The 27,296-nt window shown below is 48.6% G+C and overlaps 2 protein-coding genes across 3 annotated transcripts in view; one reads left to right on the forward strand and one right to left on the reverse strand.

The window, feature by feature from the left end:
* Window positions 1-19,062, forward strand: part of TBC1D5 (TBC1 domain family member 5) — a 535,061-nt gene extending 515,999 nt beyond the window's left edge. Inside the window, exons 21-23 of the mRNA XM_068545866.1 lie at window positions 12,795-12,874; window positions 13,684-13,818; window positions 18,628-19,062. Coding sequence (XP_068401967.1) covers window positions 12,795-12,874; window positions 13,684-13,818; window positions 18,628-18,915 — 503 coding nt within the window. The 3' untranslated portion in view covers window positions 18,916-19,062. The remainder of the gene's footprint in view (window positions 1-12,794; window positions 12,875-13,683; window positions 13,819-18,627) is intronic.
* A 2,529-nt stretch (window positions 19,063-21,591) lies between these two features.
* PLCL2 (phospholipase C like 2) overlaps window positions 21,592-27,296 on the reverse strand; it is a 191,457-nt gene continuing 185,752 nt past the window's right edge. For both annotated transcript variants that reach the window (XM_068545864.1, XM_068545865.1), the window contains exon 6: window positions 21,592-21,972. In XM_068545864.1, the coding sequence (XP_068401965.1) occupies window positions 21,793-21,972 (180 nt within the window). In that variant the 3' untranslated portion in view covers window positions 21,592-21,792. The remainder of the gene's footprint in view (window positions 21,973-27,296) is intronic.

The raw sequence follows: 27,296 nt of genomic DNA on the forward strand, positions 1-27,296 counted from the left end.
TAACCTTTCACACATGTACAAGCATATGGTATAAATTCCTACTTTTCACCCTTTAAAGGAGTGTTTAAATAACTGTTGTTAAGTATAAGACAGCCCTGAAGCTCAGTCCCTGGTTTTCCTAGACTCAGGGAGCAGTTGTTTGTGGAACACGAAGCTTATTATAGACAAACACCTTATTTAGGAATAACAGTGACAGCCCAGGCAAAATCTAATCATTTGAATTAGCCGAGTAATGGAGACAAAGGCAAAGTGAATTCCTGGTGCCAAAATTATCCAGATAATTAAGTTCCTGTACTTGACTTTGCTCTGGCAAGTTGGTCTCAATAATAAATCAGGAACACAATCCTCACTTGCCTCCAAAATTCAGTCGTCCTTCCTCTTTTTTAGAAGAATGAAAAAACTCAGGACGGATGAAGATAGACTTTATACCTCAGATTCGATCAATCACCCAGCCTGCTAGGTCCTGAGTCCATGACATGTGGCCAGAACGGCTGTCATCTGGATGTAGCCTAAAACATACTGGCCTGGAGCCAGTAATACACGCTCTCTTACGGCTTTGGAGAGGTGCTTGAACCAAGTGTCACGCGGCCTCCCGCTCGCTGGGCCCTGTTCTATCCTCCGCCTTCTTTCTGCTCTCTTGACCCCTCCTCCAGAGAAAGGGCTCAGGAGGGGGAAGGAGCAGGGGAAACGGCGGTAGGTGATCAAAAGGGTAGTATCTGTAATCACAGCAAGAGACGTTCCCCGTCATGTCTGCTTCCACCCCCTTCAAAACTCTATTTATATGTTTCTTTAGGACCAATTTTTAAAATTCATATAGAATTGATTTTGCATGAATCTTACAGCATCACAGTTTAAAATGCATCAAAAAGAAGGGGGTGGGATGAACTGGGAGATTAGGGTTGACATATATACACTCTGATGTATAAAATAGATAACTAACGAGAACCTGCTGTACAGCACAGGGAACTCTGCTCAGTGCGCTGTGGTGACCTAAATGGGAAGGACATCCAAAAAAAAGAGGGGATGTGTGTATACGTGTGGCTGATTCACTTTGCTGTGCAGCAGAAACTAACACAGCCGTGGAAAGCAACTATACTCCAATAAAAAAATAAAATGCATCAAAAAGAAGTAACGAAGAGGTAGTTTATGTATAAATAACTGATATGTATTACATAACTAGTTTTAGTTAATTATTTAAATATAATTTTAATTTTAAAGTAAGTGTGGGCATATGTGTGTGCACATGCACATGTGTGTATTTTTTCCTTCTCCAGCTACATGGGTGACCTTCGTGTTACTTGATTTTTGGTTTTGACCAAAGTAGGAGAACAAAGAAGTGACTGAAAAGATTTACTGGAACTCTAGCAAAATCCTAGCGTAGGATATTTCCAAGTTGTTTGGGCCACATAGCAGCTTTTAAAGCAACTTTACTTAAGCCTCAGAATTTTCAAACAGCTTTTGCTCTGATTTTTGTTCTTTCAGTCAGCACCAGAAGAGCATTTTCTCATTGCATGGGAGGGGGAAGCACTTTAATTAAAGAAAAGCCCATACCCAGCTGTGAATTTTCAGCTAACCACAAAACTAGATTTGTTTTTGTGTATATGTTTCACTTTCAGCCAGAATCCCTTCACATGGCTGTCGACTTCTTTTTGCCATACAGATAGCATGACTGCATTTTTACAGTGGGGTCGAGGGTTGCTACAGAGAATTCGTGGCCCTGGGGGCTGCAGGTGCATTTTATTTCATCTGCATATATAACGCTGGTTTATTAAAGGGTGTTCCCGGGTGGTAGGCAGTTTTGGCTGTAAGCAAAAATTTGAGGAAGACACAAAGATTAATTGAGGTGAAGTTCTTGATCTACTTTTTTTATTATATCCTTTAAAAATGATTTTAATACCCTAGTATTTTTTCCATATGAACTTTTCTGTTTTTCCTGATTATTAAAGTAGTTCAAAAATAGGCACAAGTGGGACTTCCCTGGCAGTCCAGTGGTTAAGACTCCGTGCTCTCAATGCAGAGGGCACGGGTTCGATCCCCGGTCGGGGAACTAAGATCCCACAAGCTGTGTGGCGCAGCCAAAAAAAAATAGGCACAAGTGAAAAATCCATGACTAAGTGATTGATTATAATATAGTAATGCAGTCTTTATAAAGATTAAAATATTTATTAACATAAGGAGATGTTCATAATATATTATGAAGTGAAAACAGCAGGTGGCACAGTAGAATATATTTGATGTGAAAGTAACCATTAACGGTGGTGGCCTGAGTGAAAGGAAGAGTATAGAGGGACTTTCTAAGGGACCTAGTCTTCTATGCTTGGAAAATCTGTAGATGTCTTAAGTGCGCGTAACTAGCACCTGGGGGTCGGTCTTTATACCGCAGGCAAGAGTCAGCTATAAGAGCGGCTACAGTGGTACCTGAGAAGGAGAGACAGCCTCGTGGGCATCAGACAGACACAGGGTTGAAACCAGGCTCTGTCACTTGTGAGATCAGCCTGCTTATGATCGCGTCTCCATATATAAAATGGAGATACAAAGATCAATCTCTTGCCAGTTGGTTGCCAAGACTAGTATGGTTTTTTTGTTTGTTTGTTTGTTTGTTTAATTTATTTATTTATTTATTTATTTATTTATTTATTTATTTTTGGGTGTGTTGGGTCTTCGTTTCTGTGCGAGGGCTTTTCTCCAGTTGCGGCAAGCGGGGGCCACTCTTCATCGCGGTGCGCGGGCCTCTCACCGTCGCGGCCTCCCGTGTTGCGGGGCACAGGCTCCAGACGCGCAGGCTCAGTAATTGTGGCTCACGGGCCCAGTTGCTCCGCGGCATGTGGGATCCTCCCAGACCAGGGCTCGAACCCGTGTCTCCTGCACCGGCAGGCAGATTCTCAACCACTGCGCCACCAGGGAAGCCCCAAGACTAGTATGTTTTTAAAGCCCAGCACAGGTTGGGCTTTCAGCACAAATCCTCTCCTCTTTCCCCTTAACTCTTAACTGTCCCTTCTGGTGGACGAGCCTGGGAAACTCAGCCAGCCCATGACCGGAGAGCTGAGTAGTGACCGGTCTAGGGCCCCGCCGCTAGTTAGCGGGAGAGCTGGGAACAGTACCACACTTCCCAAAACCTACTGGAATATTCCTCAATCAAATCATGCCAAAAGATGCTGGGTTTTTGGATCTGCTGGTCCTCAGATTAGGCGTGTGAGCTCTTTGAGCAAAAACAGCTTTGCCAGAGCCGAGTGGTGCGTCTGCAGGCCGCCGAGGCATCCCGAGGGGCCGTGAGAGCTGCCTGAGATACTCATCCCGAGAGTTACTGCTCTGCACCCTTTTCTAATGTTAATTATTTTCACTAAATTCCTTTCATTTCAAGAGAATGCCATATCAGCCTCTGTTATCATCAGACATGAAATAATATCTTAAAATGTCAAGTACAGTTCAAGGCTACTTTTATAACAGAACAAATACAGAGAAAAGCATCTCAGTTAAAAATGAAATAAAGGCATTTGTTTAAATGGTCCTTTAATTGTAGAGGTAATAAAATTGACTGGTTAGCAGTTGTTTCCTTATACTTCTGGAAGCCAACACTGAAAAAGTATTTGTTTTCTCAAAACTCTACCAAAATTCCCATTTCATTACCTCCACATAAGTGAGCTATGTGAATTCAAAGATTTAGAGACAGGAAGTGAAAATCTGTGTTTCATTAAATCTAAACTTTTCCTGTCAACTTTAGAAGACTTTTTCACACGTTCATTTTTCTGTTGCCATAGTCACTCCTGACAGTTGAGCTGAAAGCCATCGACAGCAGGAACCTCCGTGGCTGAGTCAGGCTATTTTTAGGTTTGCCATCGTTCACACGTAATTTAATTGCACGTGGGTGAGCTGCCTGCACTTCTCTGATCTGTGAGCAGCTGGGCCGCTGCTCACCCTGCCTGCTCCCAGGGGAGGTGTTTCCCCTCATCTGTTTGGTACTTACACTCGTTTCCGGCCGCTTGCCCTTTCATTGGCGCTTCACACAGACAATGGGAGGGTTAAATGCAGTGAATTAAGGGAAATTAGAGTTCTGTAGCCCATAGGATCTTAGGCTGTTGAAGAGGTGGACGCCCAACAGGCCGTCTCGGCCGTTCTTCATGTCACAGATAAGGAAACCGAGGCCTGGGCAGGATGAGTGACACGCAGCTCGCTGGGGCCAGGAGCCCAGACCCCATCCCAGGCCTTGGGCTCTCTTCCACTGACGATCCTGCTGAGGCCACACTCGAATCAGCAGTTGGACTTCAGATCTGCTGTTTTATGGCACACATCCTTACTGATTTTGTACTTGTCCTAATGTTTATGCAAGAATTAGCTGAAAGAGGAGGCCATTTTTGAAAATCAGTGTATTTGCCTCTGCAAGAACTTTATGAATCTGATTTGCTGATGTTTATAAAAACAGCGTTCAATTGATGTCTTTGGAAATGTTCAGCAAGCAGTTAACTAATGACATTTGAGAAACCCAGGAGGAAAATGGGATCACCAGACAGCTTTCCCTCTGTCAACCACGCTGTGATAAAAGCTTCTTGTAATTCTTTTAGGAATTTGAAACACTGCATTTAATTGTGGGTAGCATAGTCCTCTGTAAAAGGATAAGATATACTTCACCTGAGGGTCTTGTTAAAAATGCAGATTTTGACTCAGTAGGTCTGAGCCAGGGCCTGAAGATCTGCATTTCTAACAGCCCCCAGGACACCTGGTGATACTGGCCCATGACAGACTCCAAGCAGCAAGGAGCAAGAGAACTTAAACAATCGGGGCAAGATTCAGTTAAAGTATTGCTAGTGCTGTCATGCATCCGTAACCCCACACTGCAGGCACACGTGCAGGAGCTCTGTGGGTGGAGAGCTCACAAGCTCCCTGGCGACATTCAGTGCTGTTCTCAGCCTCTTTCCAGCCTCGCTGTCTCGTCGTGGAAGGCATTTTCCCCCCGGTTTTATTATCAGAAGCCTTGGAAGCATCTTCCTTGCACCAACCCTAGACCTACTGAGAAAAACTTAGCCAACTGTACGCTACCTTATCCTTTCCTGGCTCAGAGAACACATCCCTGATCACGTGGCCTCAGTATGGACGATTCATCTTGCATCATTTTGTTTTCCATTTTATGGCTCTCTCCATTTTCCCACATGCTTTTCCAAACTGAATATCTTTCACTCTCTTTCTCTTTTTGAAAGATCATTCCCAAATCCTTTGTCTTTCTTAAACTGTGTCTGACTGCAACACCTGTTCTTCCCACCTCCAGACCGGGCTGCCTTTCCACCTCCTCTAACCCCGGCCTCTCCAGCGATGACCCAGGAAGCAAAAGACTTGTCCCCCCCCATCCCCCCACCTCAGTAGAAACAGGCTTGCCACCAACAGCTCGAAGGCTCAAGGACTTCTTGGCCGCCACAAGCGTCTCATGCCGAGCTAGGAGCTTGTGAGTGGGGGGGGAGGGGGCCTGAGGTGGCGGTAAGGAGGCTTGAGTTCACTGCCATGGCTGTGTTTCACTCCCAGCTGAGGTGTGGCACTTGACTGTCCCCAGTCCTCAGGTGGGCAAAACCTTATGGCCTGAAATTCACAAAGAACATATCCATCTTCAACCCAATTCAAAGGGTCTTGTCTGACTAAATGATGTTATTTTAGGATGATCTTAGCCAAACTTCTATCTCATCGCTCCCAAATGAGACGGGGTGGTTATAGAAACCCCAGGATATTTTCTATTAGTGAGGTCCTAGCTGTGTTTCTGCTTTTACTTTTAGAAATAGGTATTCTGGCAAAGGCATCTAACCGTGACTGGAGCTTAGAGACCTTTTAAGTTGAAAAATATGTGCAGAGTCTCTTCTGGTTGACCCAAAGGTGGAAGCCATATCATGAACAGGATAGATTTTACCGTGAGGAGCCATGCTTCTGTGCCAGCCTCTGGCTGGCAGGGAGGTAAATCCTAAGAGAAGAATCCAGAAACGGTTGAGACCAGTACAGATTTGGAACTCTGTGCTGAGCACACTCAGTTCACTTAAGAGAACTATTTATTGACCCGAAGACTCATCTTCAGTGCAATACACGTTATTTGCCTAGTCTTCCCTTGGCTTTTCCTACGGATTGCTCCTCTCCCAGTGCTGAGTTTAGGATCTTCAGCCATTCTGGCAGCTGGATGCAAAGTAGGACCCTTGATTATATTTTCCGTGTGATCTGCTTTTTGCTTTTTAGGAAAATACTGAGCACAAAGCCCCGGACTCAGTCCTTGGCTCTCAATAGACCGTCAGCGACTGTACGTACTTCCCTTCACCCGCCCCTCCCACTTCTCAATCCAGGATTTGCTTGATTGGATTAGTAGCCCTTAATTCTTCACCTGAGAAATCTCTCACCTACATCTATTCCTCAGGAGATAAAAATCAGCCCTAATGTTGGCGGGAAAGCCTCGCATTGGCCATTTAGCCACTATTTCCTAAGTACCTGCTCTCTGATGTAGAAACAGGCTCGGGGTGAAGGAGGTTGGGGTGGGGTGAAGTGGGGGAGCGCTTTTCAAATCGAGCTCAATGTGTATGGAAAGGGTGGACCAAACTTCAAAGTAGGGAGACAGAGTGCAACAGAGAATATGCCTGGTTAGAAATACCTGAAGTGACACGTGGCTTCACAGGAAGCAAGCACGGTCCTCCTGGAGCGCCAGTGATCTCAGAGACATTGGCAGGGATGGTGGGTTCAAAGTCAAGGGATGTCGTGAACCTACACCACCCACATTTGGAACCAGAAGACGTGGAGTCCAGGACTTGCCGTGCAGAACTGTGCAGTTTCAGGAAACTTTTAGTCTTCAAGCCTCATCTCTGGATGACAGTTGCAAGCATAAAAGATGAGGCAGGAGAGTCCATCAAGCGGGTGCTTGCGGAGGGAAGGCCTGATGCTTGAACAGCTTTAAGGTGGGCTTTGAAGAGAAGGAGGGTGTGGTGTTAGGAGGAGAGTAGAAGGGCCTTCTAGACGGGGAGTGGCATTGCAGGGACACCCAGAAATAGACACCACGGATTAAAGGGTGAATTTGACGCCTGCAGTCTTCTCCTGAACCTGCCTTCTCCCAAGACTGGACAACTATGGCACACCCTCTGTGGGCAGAAATCCCTTTGCTATTAATTGTCCAGCCAAAGCCAATAGTGACGAAGTACAGGTCTGCCCCCCTCCTTGACTAATGGTCACTTCTTAAACCGCCACCACTCTTAGGACGCATGTGACCCTAGGGCAACCCTACACATGACCCCTCTGGTCTGTAACAGCCTGTGTATTTCCTCTGGGGCCGTCCCTTGTTGTCAGAGGTCAGGGTGACTAAATCTCTGTCAGAGATGAGAGAACCTCTGGGAGCAGAATCCACTTATCTGGGTATTTAAGGAACTGGTGAAAGAAACAACAACAACATACTAAGCAATAATAATCATAGCAAGGCAGCATGATAGACGTGGACCACTTCGATTATCTCCTCTAACCTTCAAGACAGGTGTCACCCGCATGTTACTGACAGGTTTAGTGACACACAGACCCATCAGTATCATGGCCCAGGGTCATCAAAGTCCAGGCTGTTGGATGACCACTCCAGTGCTCCGGAAAGCTCTGGGAGAAGTGATTGGTGTTCACTTCTCTGGGAGAAGTGAAAGGTGACTTCCTGCCTCTGGCTGACCTCCCTTAGGTCGGTTCCGCCACCAGATAAAGGGCACTGGCATCTCAAGGCCGTCGAGTCACTGCCAGGGCTCCATCCTGTGCCTTTTCGTATCTCCGGCTTCCCCATCAGTGCCATATGCATGAATCGTGTGTGTCAGGAGGGCTCAGTAGTCCAGCCGATCCGGAATCTGATCCTCGCTCTGTCCAGTCATGGGACCTCACATAACAGACCTGGCATTTCTCAGCTGGGCTCCCATTTCTGTGACAGGATGATGGTCCTCATCCAGAAAGGTTGTTGGGATAGTCAGATGAGGGAAGCTGGCTGTGTAGACGTGGAGGCTCCCGGGTGTTGAGCTTCTGCAGTGGCCCGGGTGCTGTGCTGTTTATTTACGCTTCACACTAATCCTCTGGGGAAGGGTCTGTTATTACCCCTCAGGCACAAGGAGGTTAAATGACCCGCCCACTTTCACCTCCTCTATAGACAGATGGGTGTCCCCTTTTCCTGCCCTTCTTAACGAATATAGGCTTCTGTTATCTTTGTACCCGGCATGTAGATGAAAACACTTTTATTTTAGCATTGAAAAGAATTTTAGGAAATTGAAAAAGTGGTTCGTGTGCCATTTCCATTATCCTTAGAGAGAGAGAGACCCATTTTTGCGGCATTGACATTTCATTAAAAGTAGTGGAGACCCCATGGGATTGTGATGTTGATGAGATTTTTGTGTAATTTCCACAGAAGCAGTTAGTTTTGTTAGGTTTTCCCCTTTAGTTTCAGTGCCCCAACATCTGTAATAGGTAATGCTTAAATAGAAGGAGATTATAAAGAACATAATCTTCCTTCTACACAGAAACAAAAAGAAAGAACCTTTATATCATCATTTATATTATTCTGCCTCTTACTAGAAGGAAAAATGTGCACTACATTGAAAATTTAAACATTTCACATTTCTGCCTTTAATATTATAAGGTATGAAAAGAGACCATTATGTTTTTCTATTTTTACATGCAGTGCCTTTGTGACTGAGAAGTTATATATTACTAAAATGGTTGTAAATGCTGCCTTGAATCAGTACATAGTGGAAGTGGCTAGGCAAAGGATTTACACGGTCAGTACTTTGTGAGGTAAATAAAAAGTCTTGTATTCAGGACATTTAGCAGCCTCTGTAGGTGCCCTTTTGTTTTGACTTGGATTTCTGTACCCTGGATTGCACAGCTAGTCAGCTCAGTTGATTACAGGGAGAGGTTTAGCCTTAAAATCAGGTGAACATTTTATGTCATTTTATGTGGGTTTTCAGGGGAGAAGCTCCTGGTTTTCATCCGCTTCAAGAAGGTGAACTTTGATCCAATCCGTAGAACCAGGCTGGAGAACGGTCGGGGGGGAGTGCACTGCCGAGGACACCAAGGCTCTGGGCTCGTCGCCCCCCCAGGGGCGCCCTTGGCCTTGGTCCCCTTTCACTAGAGGAGCTGGATGACTTTGATCCTGTGTGACAGGCAGCGTGGCTGCTGTGCTGAGTCGAGAAGTGTTCGCCCCAATCCACGTTCACCCGGGACCCGTGCATGTGACCTTATTTGGAAAGAGGGCCTTGACAAGTGCCATCGAGTTGAGACGAAGCCGGGAGGAGGCAAGAAGGAACACTTCTCTCCAACCTGCAGGGAGCGAGGCCCCGCCGGCACCTTGGCTTTTGACTTAAGCACCTCTGGAACGAGAATACATTTCTTTCGTTTGAAACCACCCAGTTTGTAGTACTTTGACACGATTACAGCTGCTAGTCACATTAACCCCCCCAAACAGTAGAATAGACACACCAGGAGGTTATTTTTTTTTTTTTTTCTTAAGTCAGAGCAGCCCAGAGGCAGGCCCTGGGAGCAGGTATGGCAGCTGGGCGATGTGCTGGGGCCCCGGGCTCCTCCCGGCCACGCCCACAGCGCTGGGCGGTGATCCGCATCCAGGTGCTTGCAAGGTGACCTGCAGGGCTCTTCCAGTCTTTAAGGCAGCACGAGTGGGGAGCGTAGGGGCCCCAAAGGCACAGACTGAGCCAGTCCCCATGGGGAGCTTCCCTTACAGCTCTTGGGCTACCGCGGTGTCACATGACCACCGCTGGCGGTGAGGGAGGGCGCACCGCAACTTCTGGGACCCGTCGGTGAGGAGGGGTTGGAGGGTGGGGTTGGGGTCCCCCCCCCACCAGCAGCCCCGCCACCTCTTTAGACCTGAGAGACGGTGCGGCGGCCGTGAGGATCTAGGCTGTGGCTGCTGGGGTCTCAGCAAAGGAGAGCACAGGAAGGGAGGGGCCTTGAGAAACAGGGAGCGCATCCCCACTTAGGCCTGAAGGACCAGGGTTTCCGTTACTGCAGCTTCCCGACGCGCTCCTGCCCTCTGCTTCCCCAGCCCGCCCTGCCAGCATCAGCACTACCCCTCTGGAGTATACGGGCCATGGGAGGCTCACAGCAAAGCAGGGCGTCCACGAGAGTGTGGCCAGGCCTTCTTGGCTCATGGGGTTTTCGGCCCCCACGGCCAGTGTGATGCGGTAAGGCCTCAGGTCTGTAGTGGGAGAGTAAATCTATATACTTAAACTCGGGTGTGCAGAAATCTCGCTCTGAGGTTCCAGCCCCACCAGCAGCCGTCTGAGGCCTAAAGAGTTGCCACTTAAAGGCAACTCGATTTCCTACCGGTTAACCACCCTGTCTGGACAGAGGCCCACAGTTCGTTTCCCCACTCTGTCTCTTCTTCCTGCCCCGGGGGCGTCAGGATTCTGTTCTGTCTCACGTGTCCCTCTGTTATTTGAGGAAGGGCCTCTGAGTGCCCTCCGGGTCTTTGCCGGCCTCTAAGGAAGGCTCTGTTCCCACATCCTTCTAGGCCTCTGTCCCCACTGGAGCCACTGACTGCCCTGTCAGCCAAGGCCTGCGGTCCTTACTGCTGCCGACCGTGGGCCCCACCACTGCGTTGGAGACAGGAGCCAGGCAGTCTGGCCAAGCCCTTTGGCTCCGTGCAATGTTCCACAGCAAACTCTCCAAGGGGCAACAGAAGACAAAGGTCCTGCAGGGCAGGACATAACCTATCACAGTTGCTCTCTACAGATCGCCTCTCTTCCTGGCCCCCGATTTGCCAGGTGTGGCCTCCGTTAGTTCCTTGGACCCGAGAACCCCCCGCGCTTCCTCCAGCCGTCCGGGTGCCCCTGCATCCGCTGGCTGAGCTTCCTCCCGGGGCCTGGGAGCTCTCCCTTGCTGCCTCCTCCTCCACGGCCGGAGCTGGGGATCTGCCCCCTAGCGGCTCAGTGGGGCAGGGCCACCGCCCGGCCAAACTGCCCAGGCAGCCCTGGGCCCCGAGCTCTGCCTTAAAGGCCAAGCAGTCCTGAAAACAAAGGCAGCCCTTCTCAGTCCTCCCGAAGACCTACAGAACTGTCTCTGGTCAGTCTTCTGCAGTTGGTTGTCGTTAATGTCTTGTTGAGTGGATTTTATGGTGGGTTTTTTGTTGTTGTTTTTTTTTTAATTGAGAGAGAACAAATTGTTACAGGCCTTGAAGGAAACAGAAACATTCGCTCTCTAATTATATCTATTATTCCATTCCCATTCATCTTGCTCTCTTGTTTTGAAGCAGTCCTTTCTATTAGCCAGAAACTCCAGTCACATTTTCTGAATAAGTTAACAGGCTGCTGTTTTTCTGCTACTGTCTGTAAGAGGACTTGTCAGTATGGTCTGTAGATTTATTCTTAGTGAAGGTTCTAATAAACTGGCTGGACTCATGTTGACAGTACCAGTCTTCGCCTTGCCCCTTGCTGGAACTACTTTTTGGAAGTATTGAGGATAGCAGTGTTTTGCAGTGCAGGTTCCAAGGATGTTTTTCCATGTTTGTTCAGTCAGTCAGTCAATACTTACCGTGCACCTGAAATGCGCCAGCCATTCTGCTGAGGGCTGGGGGTGTAGTCCTGAACCGGACCCTACTGGGGGTGATGGACCACAGATAAGCCAGCAGACGCCTGTGCTAACGTCGGGTGTGACAGGGCTTATTGTCGAGGCAGTAGAAGAGCTGGTGGGGGAAGACCAGAGGGTGGCCTGGGCCGCTTGGCTCTGCTCCAAGGAGGCCGCAGGGGAGCCAAGGGTGGACCCCTGAGGGGAGCGGCCGGCAGGGCTCTGGGGACAGAGCCTCCAGGCCCCGGGGCAGGCAGGATGCTGGCCCCGCCTCTGCCACCGCGGGCCGCGGGGGCCGGGCACAGAGCAGAGGAGCCCCGCGCAGAGACTGGGCCAGCGTGGTGGAGTGAATGCCTGAGAACGTGGCTTGTGAGGCCTTGTAAGTAGGGTATCGTTAAGGGCCAGGAAATACGGAAGCAGGTGTTCACGGAGGGCGAGCCTGCTTACTGCAGCGATTCTCAGTGTGGTGCTCAGGTGGTATCTTTGTAAAAACGTGTTTCAGTTCCCCCCCCCCCACCCCGAACACAGTCTCCTGCGTAGCGCTGGGGAGGGGGCTTCCACTCCTGCGCTCCCCCGAGAACTCCCTTCTCGGAAGCCACAGCCCCCAGCAGGGCTGGGTGCATCCGTCAGGCGGGCGGTGGGGAAGGCCGAGGTGCCCTGCTTGCTGAAGCTCTTGGTGGGCAGCTCCGTGGGATAGCTGGCTTGGCGGGTCCTCAGATCAGGTCTGGCTGAAGGCCCCTCCAGCAGAGGCCAAGCCTCCTTAACATTATGTTGAATTGACAACATTCTATACTGTTTACATTTTTTAAAGATGATGTCTTTAATGTACGTCACCTGGGAGGACCTGGTCTTTATTTAGCAAGAGGGGTGAGGCAACAGCATTGAACTCTGAGAAGTGTAGGAAGCCCAGCGGAAACACCCCTCCTCCCAGACGCTGGATGAACGCCCCACGCTGTTCACCACGTCATAGGTCAGCAAGGGGCGCCCTGGGCCCTCTGCAGGAGTAAGACACGTCTGTCACCGTGAGAGCGCATCCGTGGGACGTTGGGGGAGGCGGTGTGTACCAGGCTCGGTGCCCCCGCGCTGGGCCCGGCACCTGCCCCGTCTCTAGATGGGCAGAGCGTCCTTGGTGGGAAGAGTTGCTGTGAAACTTGGCAGAAGCCTTCCCCAGCTTGCCTGAAGTGATGGTGTGACAGCAGATAAGTTACACTCAGGGCACTAGTTACAAAATGTCATTCTTCTATTTTCAGTAAATATTCAAGAAGTGATACTACAAGAAAATTTGGAAAAAGAAGATCAAATTCTGGTTTCCCTGGCAGGACTAAAGCAGGTATGTCCGTTGCTCTGACTTTGTGTCGCACGGGCCACCCTTTTAGTGCCTGTTGGGGGGGGCACCAGGGCACGGGTACCGTGACATCAGAGCCAGTGTCCCCTGGCCCCGCATTTCCTCCCAGACAGACCCCTCCCGACTGCCCACCTGCTCACGCCCCTTGCTCCGTCCAGCAATTATGTCTGACTAGCCTGCAGCCCAGACTGGTTTCTCATTTCCCACCCCTGCCCCTTCCTCCTAGCAAAGCTGTTCTGTTTGCTCCTCATCGAAGCTGCTGTGGTGTGTGTGGTCCAGCTCAAGTCCAGTCGCTCATCACGAATGTCCCGGGAGCACAGGGCATAAACGATCACCTCCCATAACAGGCCTCAGCCCCTCAAGGGCCGCAGTGACTCAACCCTTGAAGGACCAAATGGAACAGAAATGTCAGTGAAGAGACGCGGCCTGCGTTATTAGCCCTCAGCTGGGGTGGGCCCCTTCAGAGGCTGAGGGCTGTTCCGCGGAGCTGGGTGGGAGGGCACGTGGTGCTTCCTGCTCTAGGATAACCCCCAAGGGCGTGACGCCCCGTCTGCCCCTGTGAGAACCTGGCCATTCAGGCTGTGACATTTTCCTTGGTCATTCATGAGTCAGTGGTTTTGATACAGAGCTGGATTTTTTCTCCTGTTATTACTTTCTTATGGTCATAAATTCATATCTACGCTATAAAAGAACAGTCAATGACAAGTCTGATTCAGATGTATTCGAGGTTTAGCTGACATTTAAAACCAAACTCATTCATCTTTCTCATGGATTTTCTTCTTCTTTGAAAATAGATCAAAGACATTCTAAAAGGTTCCCTGCGTTTCAACCAGAGCCAGCTGGAAGCCGAGGAGAACGAGCAGATCACCATCTCAGACGACCACTACTGCTCCAGCGGCCAGGGCTACCTGCCCAGGGCCGCCAAGCAGGTACAGGCGCTCTGAGAACACCGTCACGTTAGCCTGAGACGGAAGGGGAGGGGGGGATGCACACACATTCAAATTATGGATAATACAAGCCCACCGAAGTTACCTCACGTGACCACGTGTGAAGTTCAACTGTAAAATACAAGTGACCTAAGCCAGGGGTGATGTACATAGCTGTGCAAGTCGTGTACTCCAGTGCCCTGGGTAGTGCCCTTCAGAATAGACTAGTGTCTCCTGGAGTTGTGCAGTGCGCAACCTGCACACCTGTATGCAGCAGCTTCGGCCTGAACTTCCTGCCAGTCCCACGGTGCGGTGTTAGAAAGCCGGATCGCTGCCTCAGTTATTGGTCAGTTGCCTTCAGCCGATGCCTCCATTCCCCTCTAGCACAAGGAGTACTGTCCATGCTTTCCTAATGCTGTCTTGAGTGTACTTCACTGGCCTAGAACCTTTTTGGCCTTCATGAGGAAGGACTTCTCAGTGTCCATCCTCTAAGCCACATAGGTCAGCAATTTTTTTCTGTCAAGGGCCAGAGAGTAAATATTTTAGGATTTTCAGGCCACATATGGTCTCTGGCACATACCTGTTTTTGTATTTGGTGTGCTTGCTTGCTTGTTTCTACACCCCTGTAAAATTTACAAAACAGAAACAGACTCACAGACTTGGAGAACAAACTTACGGTTACGGAGGGAAGAAGGTTGGGGGAGAGGGATAAATTAGGAGTTTGGGATTAACATATACACACTACTATATACAAAATAGATAACCAACAAGGACCTCCTGTATAGCACAGGGAACTCTGCTCAATATTCTGTAATAACCTAAATGGGAAAAGAATTTGAAAAAGAATAGATACATGTATAACTGAATCACTTTGCTGTACGCCTGAAACTAACACAACATTGCTAATCAACTATATGTCAATACAAAATAAAAATTAAAAAAAATATATATGTATACATAAGCCATTCTCAGCTTGAGAACCACACAAAAACAGGCCACAGGCCGGATTTGGCCCACGAGCTGTCGTTTGCTGACCTGCACTCTTGGGTGTCAACATGGTATGTAATTTATTCTAACATAGAATCCCAGAATTTTCCAGTTAGGAAGGATTGAAGAAATACCTGCTCATTTTACCAGCGAGGAATTGTTTTCAGAACCCCTGTCCCAGTTCAGTCAGCTTCCAGCTCCACCATGCTGCCTCCCGGCGTGTGATCTGATGGGACTAAACACTCCTAATAATATTCTTTTTAAAATGGTGTGCAGAGTTTCATCTTGAAAATCTCCCATTAGCTCTCATCTAAGTTACTTTCTCAAAAACTAGAATCCAGATGCTTGTAAGTTATATATTTTTTACGATTTTAAAGAAGGAAAATGACATTTTAGAACGGGACTTTTTCAGTTTTAAGAGTACCCTTCCAGAAGAGAACCCTGCGTGGTCCATTTCATCCAGCTTTAGAAGGGAACTTTCAGAGAGCATTTTGAGTCTGCATTTTAAAGCCACATGAATCCAACAGTAACATTGCAAGCTTACCTCGATTAGTTCCTCCAGATTCCCCTTCCATGCCCAGATGTTTAATTTTTCAATAATTATTTATTTATTCACATATTATTGAGCTTAGGCCCACCCCCTGACCATTTTTAGTCGACAATTTTATTTTAAAATTTAGCGTGATTTTTTTTTTTTTTTTTAGTTGAATGTCTAAAAATACTACAGAAAAAGAGCTTTGAAGAACACTAACAAATTTGCTAATCGAAAACTTCTTGAGTATACTTTGTAATCGCCCTTCCCAGTTTTCAGATTTGTAAGAACCTACCAGTTGCCAGCGCTGCCCCAGCGGACCCAGTGCAGCCTCCACATGAGCTGGCCGTGAGCCGGGAAGGGGATGCAGTGCGATAGGCCCTCGTTCCCGCAGAGAACTGGGCTCACCCCACCTCGGGGCAGAGGGCTCGGTCCCCCTGCCAGTGCCCCCCCCCCAACCAGGGACTTAAAAGGGCTCTTCCTTTGTGGCAGTGCACGCACCCCACTCCCCCCCTGGGAAGCTGGTGGAGATGTGGCTCTTCTTTCCGTCTGATCACACATCTTCTCTCAAGCTCTGCCAACAGCAGAGGGGAAATTGTATTCTTTTTTTCTCTTTTTAAATTAATTTATTTTTGGCTGTGTTGGGTCTTTGTTGCTGCGCGCGGGCTTTCTCTAGCTGCGGCGAGCAGGGGGGCTACTCTTCGTTGCGGTGCGTGGGCTTCTCATTGCAGTGGCTTCTCTCGTTGCAGAGCACAGGCTCCAGGCGCGTGGGCTTCCGTAGTTGTGGCTCGGGGCCTCTAGAGCGCAAGCTCAGTAGTTGTGGCACACGGGCTTAGTTGCTCCGTGGCATGTGGGATCTTCCCGGACCAGGGATGGAACCCGTGTCCCCTGCACTGGCAGGCGGATTCTTAACCACTGCGCCACCAGGGAAGTCCTGGAAATTGTATTCTGTAGGGTGAAAAGAGCCTCATTCTGTCCCTCCCTTCCGCAGTCTGTCCTTCACACACTTCTTTGTGAATCTTTGGGAGGTTCTGGATGAACTTCACTCAGATCCACCACAGCAGAAGGAGGGACTTGGAGGACCCTTGATTCATCAGTCCATCAGCCCGTATCACCTGCCTCACCGGTCTTTGGTCCCATATTTTTAATCTGTGGTCCAGAGCCGCAGAGGGCTAATGCAGTAGCCACTAGCCACAGGTGTCTACTTAAAATTCAATATAAATTCCTCAGGATCAAGGAGAATTCAAAGTTAATTCAGTTCCCCAGTCACACTAGGTACCTCTCCAGTGCTCAGTATCCTCATGTGAGTAGGGCTACCTGCCTGGACAGCACAGAGAGGGGACACTTCATCAGCGCGGAACATTCCTGTTGAACAGCACCTGCTTCCACTGCAATCCTAAATCAAGCTGAGCAACAGGAGAGGTGGGGGGTCAGGGCGGGGAAGGTGGCGGTCCCGGCCAGCTTTACGCAGGACTGACATGTTGAGAAACTTTTTATATTGTGTGACACACGCCTGTGTTTGGCAGAAAGAGAAGGCCGACCTAGGAAATTACAAAGTTTCTGTAAAGGATAGAAACGGCGCCAGGTAGTAGCTGAGATTGCTATGGAAATCCAGAGAGAAAGCTTACTTGTGTCTAGAAAAAAATTCTAGGTGGGAATCCAGAAGAATGGGGTCTTTTCATCTGCTTGTGACGTCGGCCAAGTCTCCAGGCCTCTGACCTGGGCCTCAGTTCTTGGTTCGTAAGATAATGGTGCAGTGGGGTAAGAAGAAAAGATGTTTGCAGAAGCCCTGGAAGTTCTAACGTGCCTTGTCTGGGCCTGTCATGGCTTCATCCAGAAACTGGGGGGAGGGCGGTGTCACTCACCGTTTATAACTTGACTCCACTGCTTTTCCAGAAACAAGCCGATAATTAGTGATGGTAGGAACCATCTTTCCTTCTAGTCACAGGCTAAAGCACGTTACAGGTGTTTCTCCTCTTCAAGTCCTGCCCATGTCCTCACTGTATGCTAAAGGCGGACAGGTTATCATGGCATTTCTGCGGTAGAGACACTGCTCTGAAAATAGGACTGTCCTTGCTCACTCTGTTGTCAACCTCAGATAAGCTCCTGAGTGGGGTGGGAGGTCAAGGTTCTCGCGGCTTATAGCTCAGCACAGCAGTCACATGAACAAAGCATCTGCAGTCTGGAGGTGGGAGGCCGAAGCCAGGGCCTGACGTGCAGGCATGGACATGGGGGGACACCCTCCCCTGAGGCCCCCCTGGCCCTGACCACCTCACGGAGGGCAGTAATGGGATGAGAAAGGGCCATCTGTCTCACCAAACTGCCCTAGTGCCATTATTAGGGATCACGTCCCCTTCTACTGCAGGGCCATGTGCTGCATGTCTCTTCCGTTTTGTAAGAATTGCTGTGTTGACAGGCTGTAAACAGCTTTACAACTTGAGCTGAAGAACCTTGAGGCCTGCTGTGTCTGGGCACTGGCATCTTTAACGCCATTCTGTTCCTGTTCTCCGATTAAATCTCTTGAAAGTAGGCAGATTGTCAGAGGGGGAGACACCTGAGCCACTATTTAGCCACTGGCCCGCATGTCACTCAGGAGAACATGAAATTCAGAGGGGGCCTGTCAGTCACGCCCAGATTCCCTGAGGAGTGTTGCTGACTCTCTATCCAGGCTCTGCCCAGAGCCCAAAGGTGGTCTTGGCCATGCTGGAGCCAGAGGTCCCCCGGGGGCCTTCCAGCCAAGGGGCTCTGTACCCCTCCTTAGACTTCAGGCCCTGCCCCAGTTCCCCCCACCCCTCGGGGAGAGTAGGCGGGCGGGGCAGGCAGCAGGTGTGGCCACTGCATTGGCTTAGTGGGCCGTGGGCAAGGGCTCTTCCTGCCAGGCTGGAACATCCCTGGTCAGCCTGTGGCTGTACTTCCATCCCAGGGCTGGCAGGAGCTTCTCTGATCTTAACCCAAAACCTTGACCAGTGTCCTTGGATGTCAGCTGCTTTCGTTAAAAACAAAACGCATAATTACTCAGAAAGAAAGGAAAATAATTGTAGAGTAAAGCCATTGCGTCTCTGTACTTTTTGCAAAGGACCATTCCGGGTTTCTGTGTCTGTAGAAGCTCCCAGGCCCCCGCATTGTCCCGGGAGCCCCCCGGCGCTCAGCCCGGATGAGCCAGCTGTGAGAAATAGGAGGAGATGGAACACATTGGGCACCCCCTGCAGCCCCCCTGCTCCGCGTCTCACCGTCTCACCGTTTCTTCCCTCCCCCCCCCCCCCCCCCCCCCCTGTGCTCTGACTCCTTCCCAGGCCCCTTCAGCAGCGCCGGGGCGCATGGAGAAAGGCGACACGGACGACTTCATCCTCGTCTCCAAAGACGACGAAGGGGGCGGCGCCAGGGCGCCCCCGGTGGGCCGGGCTCAGGCCCCGCGGCCCCTCCGGAGCTTGGCCCGGCGCGCCCCGGTGTTCTCAGACCCGCTGACCGGCCCAGCCTCGGCCTCTGCCTCGTCCGGCAGCCCCAGCTCCAGCCCCGACGACGACAGCAGCGGCAACAGCAAGGACTCGGGCTTCACCATCGTGAGCCCCCTGGACCTCTGACCGCCGCCCGGCCACCCCCGCAGCCCCGTGAAGACGCCTCTGAAACCCAGCCTCTTCCCAGCGCGCACGTGGCCTTGGTGCAGCCCTTGAAACCTGCGGAGAGAAGCAGGGGGCCCGCTGAGCACGCCGGCAGACCTTCCCCAAAATGCAGACGGCTTTTCCCTGTAGCTCACCCGGCCCCGCCAGTAAGGTCCCCAACATCACACTCACTGTCCAAAAAGACCAAAGCACAGCTAGAGTCACTTGCTCTGCCCTCTCCTCCCCAGCGAAGAAGGTGTGGCCACTCCATCCGGTGTATCTAGAAGGAAGAAGTGGGTTTCAAATCTTCCCTCCCCCAGAGCATCAGGCATAGGAAAACTGATATCGAGAGAACACTCTCTCGGGAAATCTGTATCTCAGCCTATTTCATACTTCGTTCCTCCCTTGGGAAGCCACACAGTAGAGGCCAGCTGCAACCAAATGGACTAGACCTAGTGGATCCCAGGGCTGGAAAAAACCTCCCACATAGTTACAGCGCGCTTTAGGAACAGGGTCTAAACTTAGGAGTCACATTTACCTGCGACCCGGTTCCAGTTTTCTTCACGTGTGAAAGAATACATTTCTAAACCTCAGACCACATCAACTCTGGCCATCACTGCCCCTCCTTAAACAAACAATTGTATTTCATCCTTTAGAATCTTTCTTAGTCAGAAAAGAGGGTCACTTAGCCGCGAATAAGCCATGACCGTGTGCTCTGCTGATTTGGGTCATCGAGTGCTGCCTGGAGTGGGATCCGGACGAGCAGGAGAAACACTGCGACTTGGGGGACAACCCCCCAGCAAGTGCGCCTGCTTTTTTCCTTTGAAGAGAAGGGGTCAAAAGAAGGCTGACTTTCTTAGCATGGAAACGTGGAGCAAACCCTGGGCTGGGTCACTCCCCCGACAGACTTTGTGACCTCGGGCACCGCATTTTATTGCTTTTGTCTGCAACATCTGCATCTGGGAAAGGACACGTCAGATGGACTGATCTCATAGACCCCCCTTCGGTTTTGAAGTTTGCTGATTCTAAAAGCCTATATGAACCCTAGCCAATGACAGGTGCCTTGGTCTCAGAGTCATTTAAGTCACATATTAGATAATATCTGCCATTACTATAAATGTAGCAATTTTTTTCAATTTTGTAATATTTTAAGTCATTTTTTATGATTTCTTGATTTTTCACTGAATATTGCTAGTTACTTGCCAGCTAAGTTCAAGGATTGCTAACAGTAATCTAAGTTACACATTATTTTATTTCTCAGTCTACAAATCTACTTTTAATTCTTTACTATTATTTTCTACATATTTTTGTTTTTGTTCTTGTTTTTGTTTTTTCCAATGTAGAGGAGTTCATTTCAGAGCTAAGAGCCTAAGCTGCTGGCTGGTTGCTGGCTGGTGTGAGCAGGAAACCACACTATTATTCAAGTAACTAACAGAGAGGTTTAATTTTCTGACTGGAATGGCATTGAGTGCAGACCAGTGGAGATGTATACCTTAATTTAAGCACACTATCAGCAGGCAAATGACAAGAACTGGGAAAAGAAGGAATTGTTTTGTAAAAGGATATTTCAGGGTCTGGGCATAAATAAATTCAATATATCAGCCTGAGCATTTCCCTAACTGTGATGAAATAATGAGGCACCAAGTTGTGGATTCCACATAGGTATCTGGCTTACTTACCTGAGTCACTGAAAACAATATGGACAAATGAAAAAGCAGTTATTGAAGATTTAGAAAGCTTTTACCCTTCCAAAATTTGAGAGCAGTTTGCTTTAGGAGAAGCAGTAATTAGGCTTCAGTGTCCAGTAGGTTTTCTAAAATAGCATGCAGTTTCACTGATTTGGACAATAAAGTCTTGGATTAAAGACGGCTGGCCAGGGGAGCATGGCACCCACTCCAGCCCCTCCACCTGCCACTGGCTCACTGTCTGCACCATGTCCAGGCTCACTCCCCTATGGCAGGAATCAAGAGGCTGAGAAGGGGGAAGAGGTGTCGGTTGCTTTACAGACCGACAGCTGCCACTATGTAAAGTCATGGCTGCTCTATGTACTAAAAGCAAAATGTCAAGCCAGACAAGCAACTTATTTTTGACAAAGCTGTTCACCAAGTAACTGGCCACTCTTCTTAAGAGTAGAATATCTTGAACTGGAAATTTTTTAAAAGTTAAACTTTCATTAAATTCACGTACTGTTATTGGAGAAATATCATAAAATATCTTTTTAATGTGACCACTACTTAATACGATGAAAAACTATGTACAGTGTGTTGCTTCCAGGTTGGTTGCCTTTACACTGTGTACCCAGCAGGTGTCTCCAGCCAGGAGTGTCCATCCAGCCGCAGTGCCCTTGAACCTAGTGGCTCTCCAAGTTCAAGGCTACTTACATTCTCCTTCGTAACCGTGGCTCAGCAGGCCCGCCTCCAAAAACATCTGGAACCCAGAGACCTCAGCAATCATACATAAGTAAAACTTGTAGATTCGGTTTTCCCCCAGTAAATACTAATTAGACCATACAATCCATCTGCGTCTTAAGACATTGTTTTCAGTTAGGAAAAAGGTCTGTTTCTCGCTGGAACTAGAGTGGCTAGTCTGTTGTTCACACTGGAACTGAGTTATGATGTCTTTGTATACAAATATAGCCTATTTGGGCCAGGAAGAGAATTTCTTGTTAAAGAGTTTATTTGCCTCCACACGCAGGGTTGCTACATACATTCACAGTTTTAATAGACGGCAATTAGCTATTCCAGTTGTGCTTTAAAATCCCCAATATTATTTTTCATTAGTGAGTGCAAAGCAAATGTCCCATCTGGCTACAATTGGTCCTAGAGTTATAAATTCTGTAATCATCTCTAGAAGGTGCCCTCATTCTCCAGTATCATCGTTTGCTTTTTCGGGTATGACTTCAAGGCTCCGGCGCGGCTTCTGGACGTCGGTGTTTTCCGTGCCTGGCTTATTGAGTCCACAGGAGACAGCCGCGTAGTGGATCTGCTTCAGGTTCTCCACGGTCTCGTTCTTGGCGTATTTCAAGAGATCCGCTTGTCCCTGTGATAAAACATGCAGTTAGTTAGTGTGAGATGAGACATGACTTGTGGTTACAGTTTGACAATATAGGTCTTCCACTGAAATAATAGAAATATTTTGCTTCCGCAAGAGGGCATATTTATTTCTGATCGGCACTGAATCCAAATAGGTCAATTTTAACGAAAAAACAAGTTTGTTTTCCCGGTTCCCAATGCCAGACTCCAAGAGTGTGCTGCCTTTTCAGTCCTTTCCGTTCTCTGGGTACTTTATGTTTACATACATGGAATCAAGCAGGCAGGACTCTTGATGAATGTCCAGGGTGATCTGCCCGCCACTCACCTGGGGTTGGGGCAGAGAGGCTGGAGCAGCCAGGAAAGGAATGACCATTGGCAGATGCAAAACACCAGAGCCAGTGACCAGCCATTGTCAACACTTGGCCAATCAATCAACAAACTTACTGTCTGACCACAAAAGATGTCCTAGTTGTTAATACATTAAAAATATTTCAAATCACATCTGTTTGTTAGTGTTGTGCAGTTTTTGAATCCAAAATTAACAATCAATCACAATTCAACGCTCTCACTGAGCTGAAACAGCAGGGATTCTGTATTTCAGTTAATTTTGTCAAAGCTTTCTTGCCAAAATATCAGAGAAAAACAGTCGCCTTCCTTCTGAGGTGAGTGACCACAGAAACTCTCCTGCCCTCGGCCACCACCGTGCAGTGGCCACGGTGGCCGAGAGCCAGAGAGCAAAGACGGCCACCTGCTGTCCCCGGGGCCAGCAGACACCTTTCTTCCCAATTACACACAGTGGAGGGAAGAGAAAGAAGAGGACACTCACACCACTTTGGGAGTCTGAAAGAGGCACGAAAGTGTCAAATATTTTTTGTTTTCATGCAAATCGGAATGCAAGTTATGAGTGGTTCGACCTCAGCATGTCTGGGGCCCACAAGGACTTCCGGGCTGTTCTGGAGCCGAAGTCCCCAATCCAGGAGGGCTTACCTGGGTGTCTGCTCAGGAGCACAGCAGACTTTAGGTGCCTTCACTAATGTAACCGAGCGGGACCCTATGGGTCCTTCCCGGGACAGGCCCTTCCCCCATCTCCTCTGCTTTAGCTCCTCCCTGAAGCACCCAGGTAACAGTATCTGGTGCACATTTCCTGAGTTGTTTCACAGATGTGAAACCCCTCCCCCCCCCCCCCCCCACCAAATGAAGGTGTTAACTACTTGATGACCTTGAGCACATAGCCCCCAGGCCTCCTGGAGCCTAAGCACTGATAATGTTAACCCCCGTGACACCACCCCTGTTACCGCTCCATCAGCCAGTCAGAATTGTGCACGAGCTGATCACCTACCCTGTGACCCCCTTCCCTCACCTGGCCTTTAAAGATGCTTTGCTGAAACCTTTCGGGGAGTTCAGGGTTTTGGGGGCACAAGCCACCCTTCTCCTCACGTGACCCTACAGTAAACCTTTCTCTGCTTCAAACTCCGACGTTTTGGTATTGCTTGGCCTCACTGTGCATCGGGCACACAAACTTGCGTTTGCTAGCAATTTTGGTGAGCCAGCCAAGAGTCTGTGCCTGTGACAGGTCGACCCCAGCCAGAGGCAGCCCCTTCCCTGAGGCCCAGCAGCTGCCAGAGTACATTTCGCTCTGGGGATCTCGGAGGGACTGTCCCTGACAGGCGCTGGCCACCCCTCAGCACAAGGCTGTTCGGAACCGAGAAACGTCTGGAGCTGTGGTCCCCATTCAGTGCCGCTGCAGGGTAAGTCGCTCCAGCTTGCGCAGGCTGGGCTCGTGTGTGACGACATCAGGGTATCCTTCTCTGTTGTGTTGGTTTCACCTGTGGTGGAGCATTGGTTGGGATTTTTCCCTTTTTTGAACTAGCCTTGGTCATTTATTCAGCTTCATCGCTGATGGGACATTGGTTGGGTTTCTCCCGTTTTGTGGCTAGGGGGCCTATGACCCTGAGAGACCCATTTGAACTGTTGTTTGCGTGATATCTGATAACACCAATCGTGAATAATTAGGGATGGATGATCAGAGCTCTGGTCCATCTTATAGTCCCCTGGGGTATTTTTGCAAAACTTGGAGATCTTTAGCTGTGCTCCCATAAAAGAAAGAAAATATTTTTTTTTGAAACATTGTGTGGCCTCAATACTCCCTGAGATCTGTAGAACAATGGCCCCTAATGGCTCAGCTATTGTATCAGAGTGGGTCTTTTGCAATTGCTTTTATCTTGGGGGGTGTGTGTGGATGTATGTGAATGAGCGTCTCGGTACCTGAGTCCAAATCCTATTCTTTCTTCCTCGTTTTGCTGAAAATGAGGCTTGTGAATGTGAGCAGATGATATACATTATTGTCTATTAGTGTCATTTGTTTGTTTAAACTGCACTGGATATTTGGGAACTGGAAAAAAGAAAGTTCAAAAACAGCCCAAGATGGCTGGGTTTTATATAAGTAGTTAGTTAGAAGAGAAATTTGCATTTCTTTTCCTGTGCCTTTGAGATGTAAATGATCTCTCCAGATATTTGGTAACGTGAAATTTTAGAGTTGTGCTAAATTAAGTTAAATGATGGAAGTTCATCTGGTTGTTTCTAGATGGGAGAATTAAGGGGCAAAATAATATGGATACAGAAAGTGATGGAAGGTTTGTAGAAAAGGAACTCTGAGAAAAGAGTTTGTGCATGGTCAGGACAGGCTAAGTTTAGATGATTGAATTTAACTTAAGTAAATGAATTTTATTATTAAAAGTAAGCTGGTGCAAGACTAGATTTTTTTCTCTCACTGGTAAGAGGACAAAGTTTTCCTGGAATGCTGCCACTGATAACAGATTGAGTTTCTGTGCCTTTAAGTGATCTGTATTCGCTTTTGAGATCTCTTCTCATTTTGGTTAAGGAATAAGTATTGTCTCACAATGACCTATGATCTTATTTGACCAAGTGTTTTGAAACTTTTTGACAAACTTCCCAAATATCAAATTTTAATTAATTAAAAATTTTTGACCTCCAGCTAACTTTGCGATGCTTTGGAGAGCCCCTAAGGCATCTCAGAGAAAAATATTAAACTAACTAGGATTGTTTGGTATGTTAAATTACGTGGGAAGCATTGTCAAATGAGTGATAAGCCTCCTCAGATTATACGGTATGGATAAATGTTTTTAATATAGACATTCTAGAAATTATATAAAGCTTCTGAAATTTGGATATGTCCCGGTATAATGTTATAATTTTAGTTGTTATCTTAAAATGTTGGGGGAGGAACCAACATGGCAGAATAGAAGGACGTGGAGCTCACCTCCTCCCACAAAAACACATCAAAAATACATCCACGTGTGGAACAATTCTCACAGAGTACCTACTGAACACTGGCACAAGATATCAGACACCCAGAAGTGTATAGAAATATCTCCACAGAACTGGGTAGGATGAAAGATTTTTTAAAAAGGAATAGGGATGGGACCTGCGTCCCTGGGAAGGAGCTGGAAAAGAGGAAAGAGTCCCGCACCCTGAGAAGCCCCCTCACCAGCGGGGATATCAGCTGGGACAGAAAGGGAGCTTCAGAGGCTCGGAGGAGAACGCAGCAGTCAGCAGCAGGCAGAAAAGAGAGAGACCGGCACAGAGGATCCGAGCTACCTTGCTGCAATCCCCAGCCCAAGACACTCACCTGCTGGTACGTGCAGGGGCTGGGTGCTGAACCTCAGGCTTCAGAGGACAGACCCAGGGAGAGGACTGGGGCTGGCCGCACAGAGGCAGCCTGAAGGGCCTGGAGTGTGGTACGGGTGGCAACCAGGGGTGTACGTGGAAGAAGCCCGGGCCTGCCACAGAAGCGAAGCACCACTGCTAAGGGGCGAGTGAAGGGAGGGGCGGGGCCTGCCCCTTAGCAGCCTCTTTCTTGGTGCTGCCGCTATGAGCTCTGGGAGCGGGACAGCAGGTGTACTGTGGCGGGGGTGGGTCTGGCCTTAGCAGCTGTGGGCTTGGTGGGAGCACACACGGAGGCAGAGCCTGGGCTGTTTCCAAGGCTCCCACGCGAGCCCAGGTGCGTGACTGCTGTGCTCCTGGTACCCGCCTTCAGTGGACTGGCGTGTCGGGATCTGTGCCGTTGGCTTTGTGAGCACAGTGCCTGAGGGTCACCGGGGCCAACTGCCTGCATCCGCGCAGCGGAGGTGGGGCCGAGGGCAGTGCCGACAGCGGAGTACTTTGTGAGCCCAGCCAGGCAACACCACAGAGCACACTCCTGGGTGGACAGCTCTGGCGAAGCAATTCTCAGCGGCTCCTCTCCAGAGGGAGCGCTCCAATCCCACCTATCCCACTCTGCAGCTCAGAATCAGATTGGGGGGCTTCTGCTCCAACAACTGTCGCTGACGGGGCAGCGACAACCATAGAGCAACCCAGTGCAGGCTCTGGTCACCACACCACCACCTGTCAAGCACAAACAGCCAGCACACGCTAAGGAAAGAGGTCACAGACATCCGTACTAAAAACAGCCCTCGCACCAAAAATATTAAACCCACGCAGGCTATACAGGGACGCTCCCACATAAAAGCAGCCCTCCAAGCCCACCAAGCCCTCCAGTAGATAATTGTTTCTCTTAAACTCACAGAGTAAGAGAAACGTAAGTAAGATGAAGAAGCAGAGGAACCACTCCCAATTAAAAGGTCAAGAGAATTCCCCCAGAAGAACAATGAAACAGACCTCTTCAGTCTAATAGACACTGAGTTCAAAATGGAGATAATGAAAATACTGAAGAAATTAACAAGGCCTATTGATAGAAATGCAGATTACTGTAAAAAGGAGGTAGAAACTATAAAGAGGAACCAAGAAAAAGTAGGAAACTCATTCGCCGAGATGAAAGCTGAGCTAAAGGCAACGAATGACAGAATGAATAATGCAGAAGAATGAATAAATGATCTGGAAGATAGAATAGTGGAAATCACCCAATCAGAACAGCAGAGAGAAAGGCAAATTGAAAGAAAAAAAAAAAAAAAATGAAAGCAATATAAGAGACCTATGGAATACTAATACAAAGCATGCCAATCTATGCGTAATAGGGATTCCAGAAGGAGAAGAAAGAGAAAGGGGGATTGAAAATGTAATTGAAGAAATTATGGCTGAAAACTTCCCAAACCTAAAGAAGGAAACAGATATCCAGGTACAGGAAGCACAGAGGGTTCCAAACAAGATAAACCCAAACCCGACCTACACCAAGACATACTATAATTAAAATAGCAAAAGTTAAAGATAAAGAGAGGCTTCTGAAGGCAGCAAGAGAAAAACAAAGACTTAATTACAAGGGAACCCCCATAAGGCTATCAGCTGATTTCTCTACAGAAACATTGCAGGCCAGAA

The sequence above is a fragment of the Eschrichtius robustus genome, chromosome 6 (genome assembly GCF_028021215.1).
Source record: "Eschrichtius robustus isolate mEscRob2 chromosome 6, mEscRob2.pri, whole genome shotgun sequence".
Taxonomy (NCBI): Eukaryota; Metazoa; Chordata; class Mammalia; order Artiodactyla; family Eschrichtiidae; genus Eschrichtius; species Eschrichtius robustus.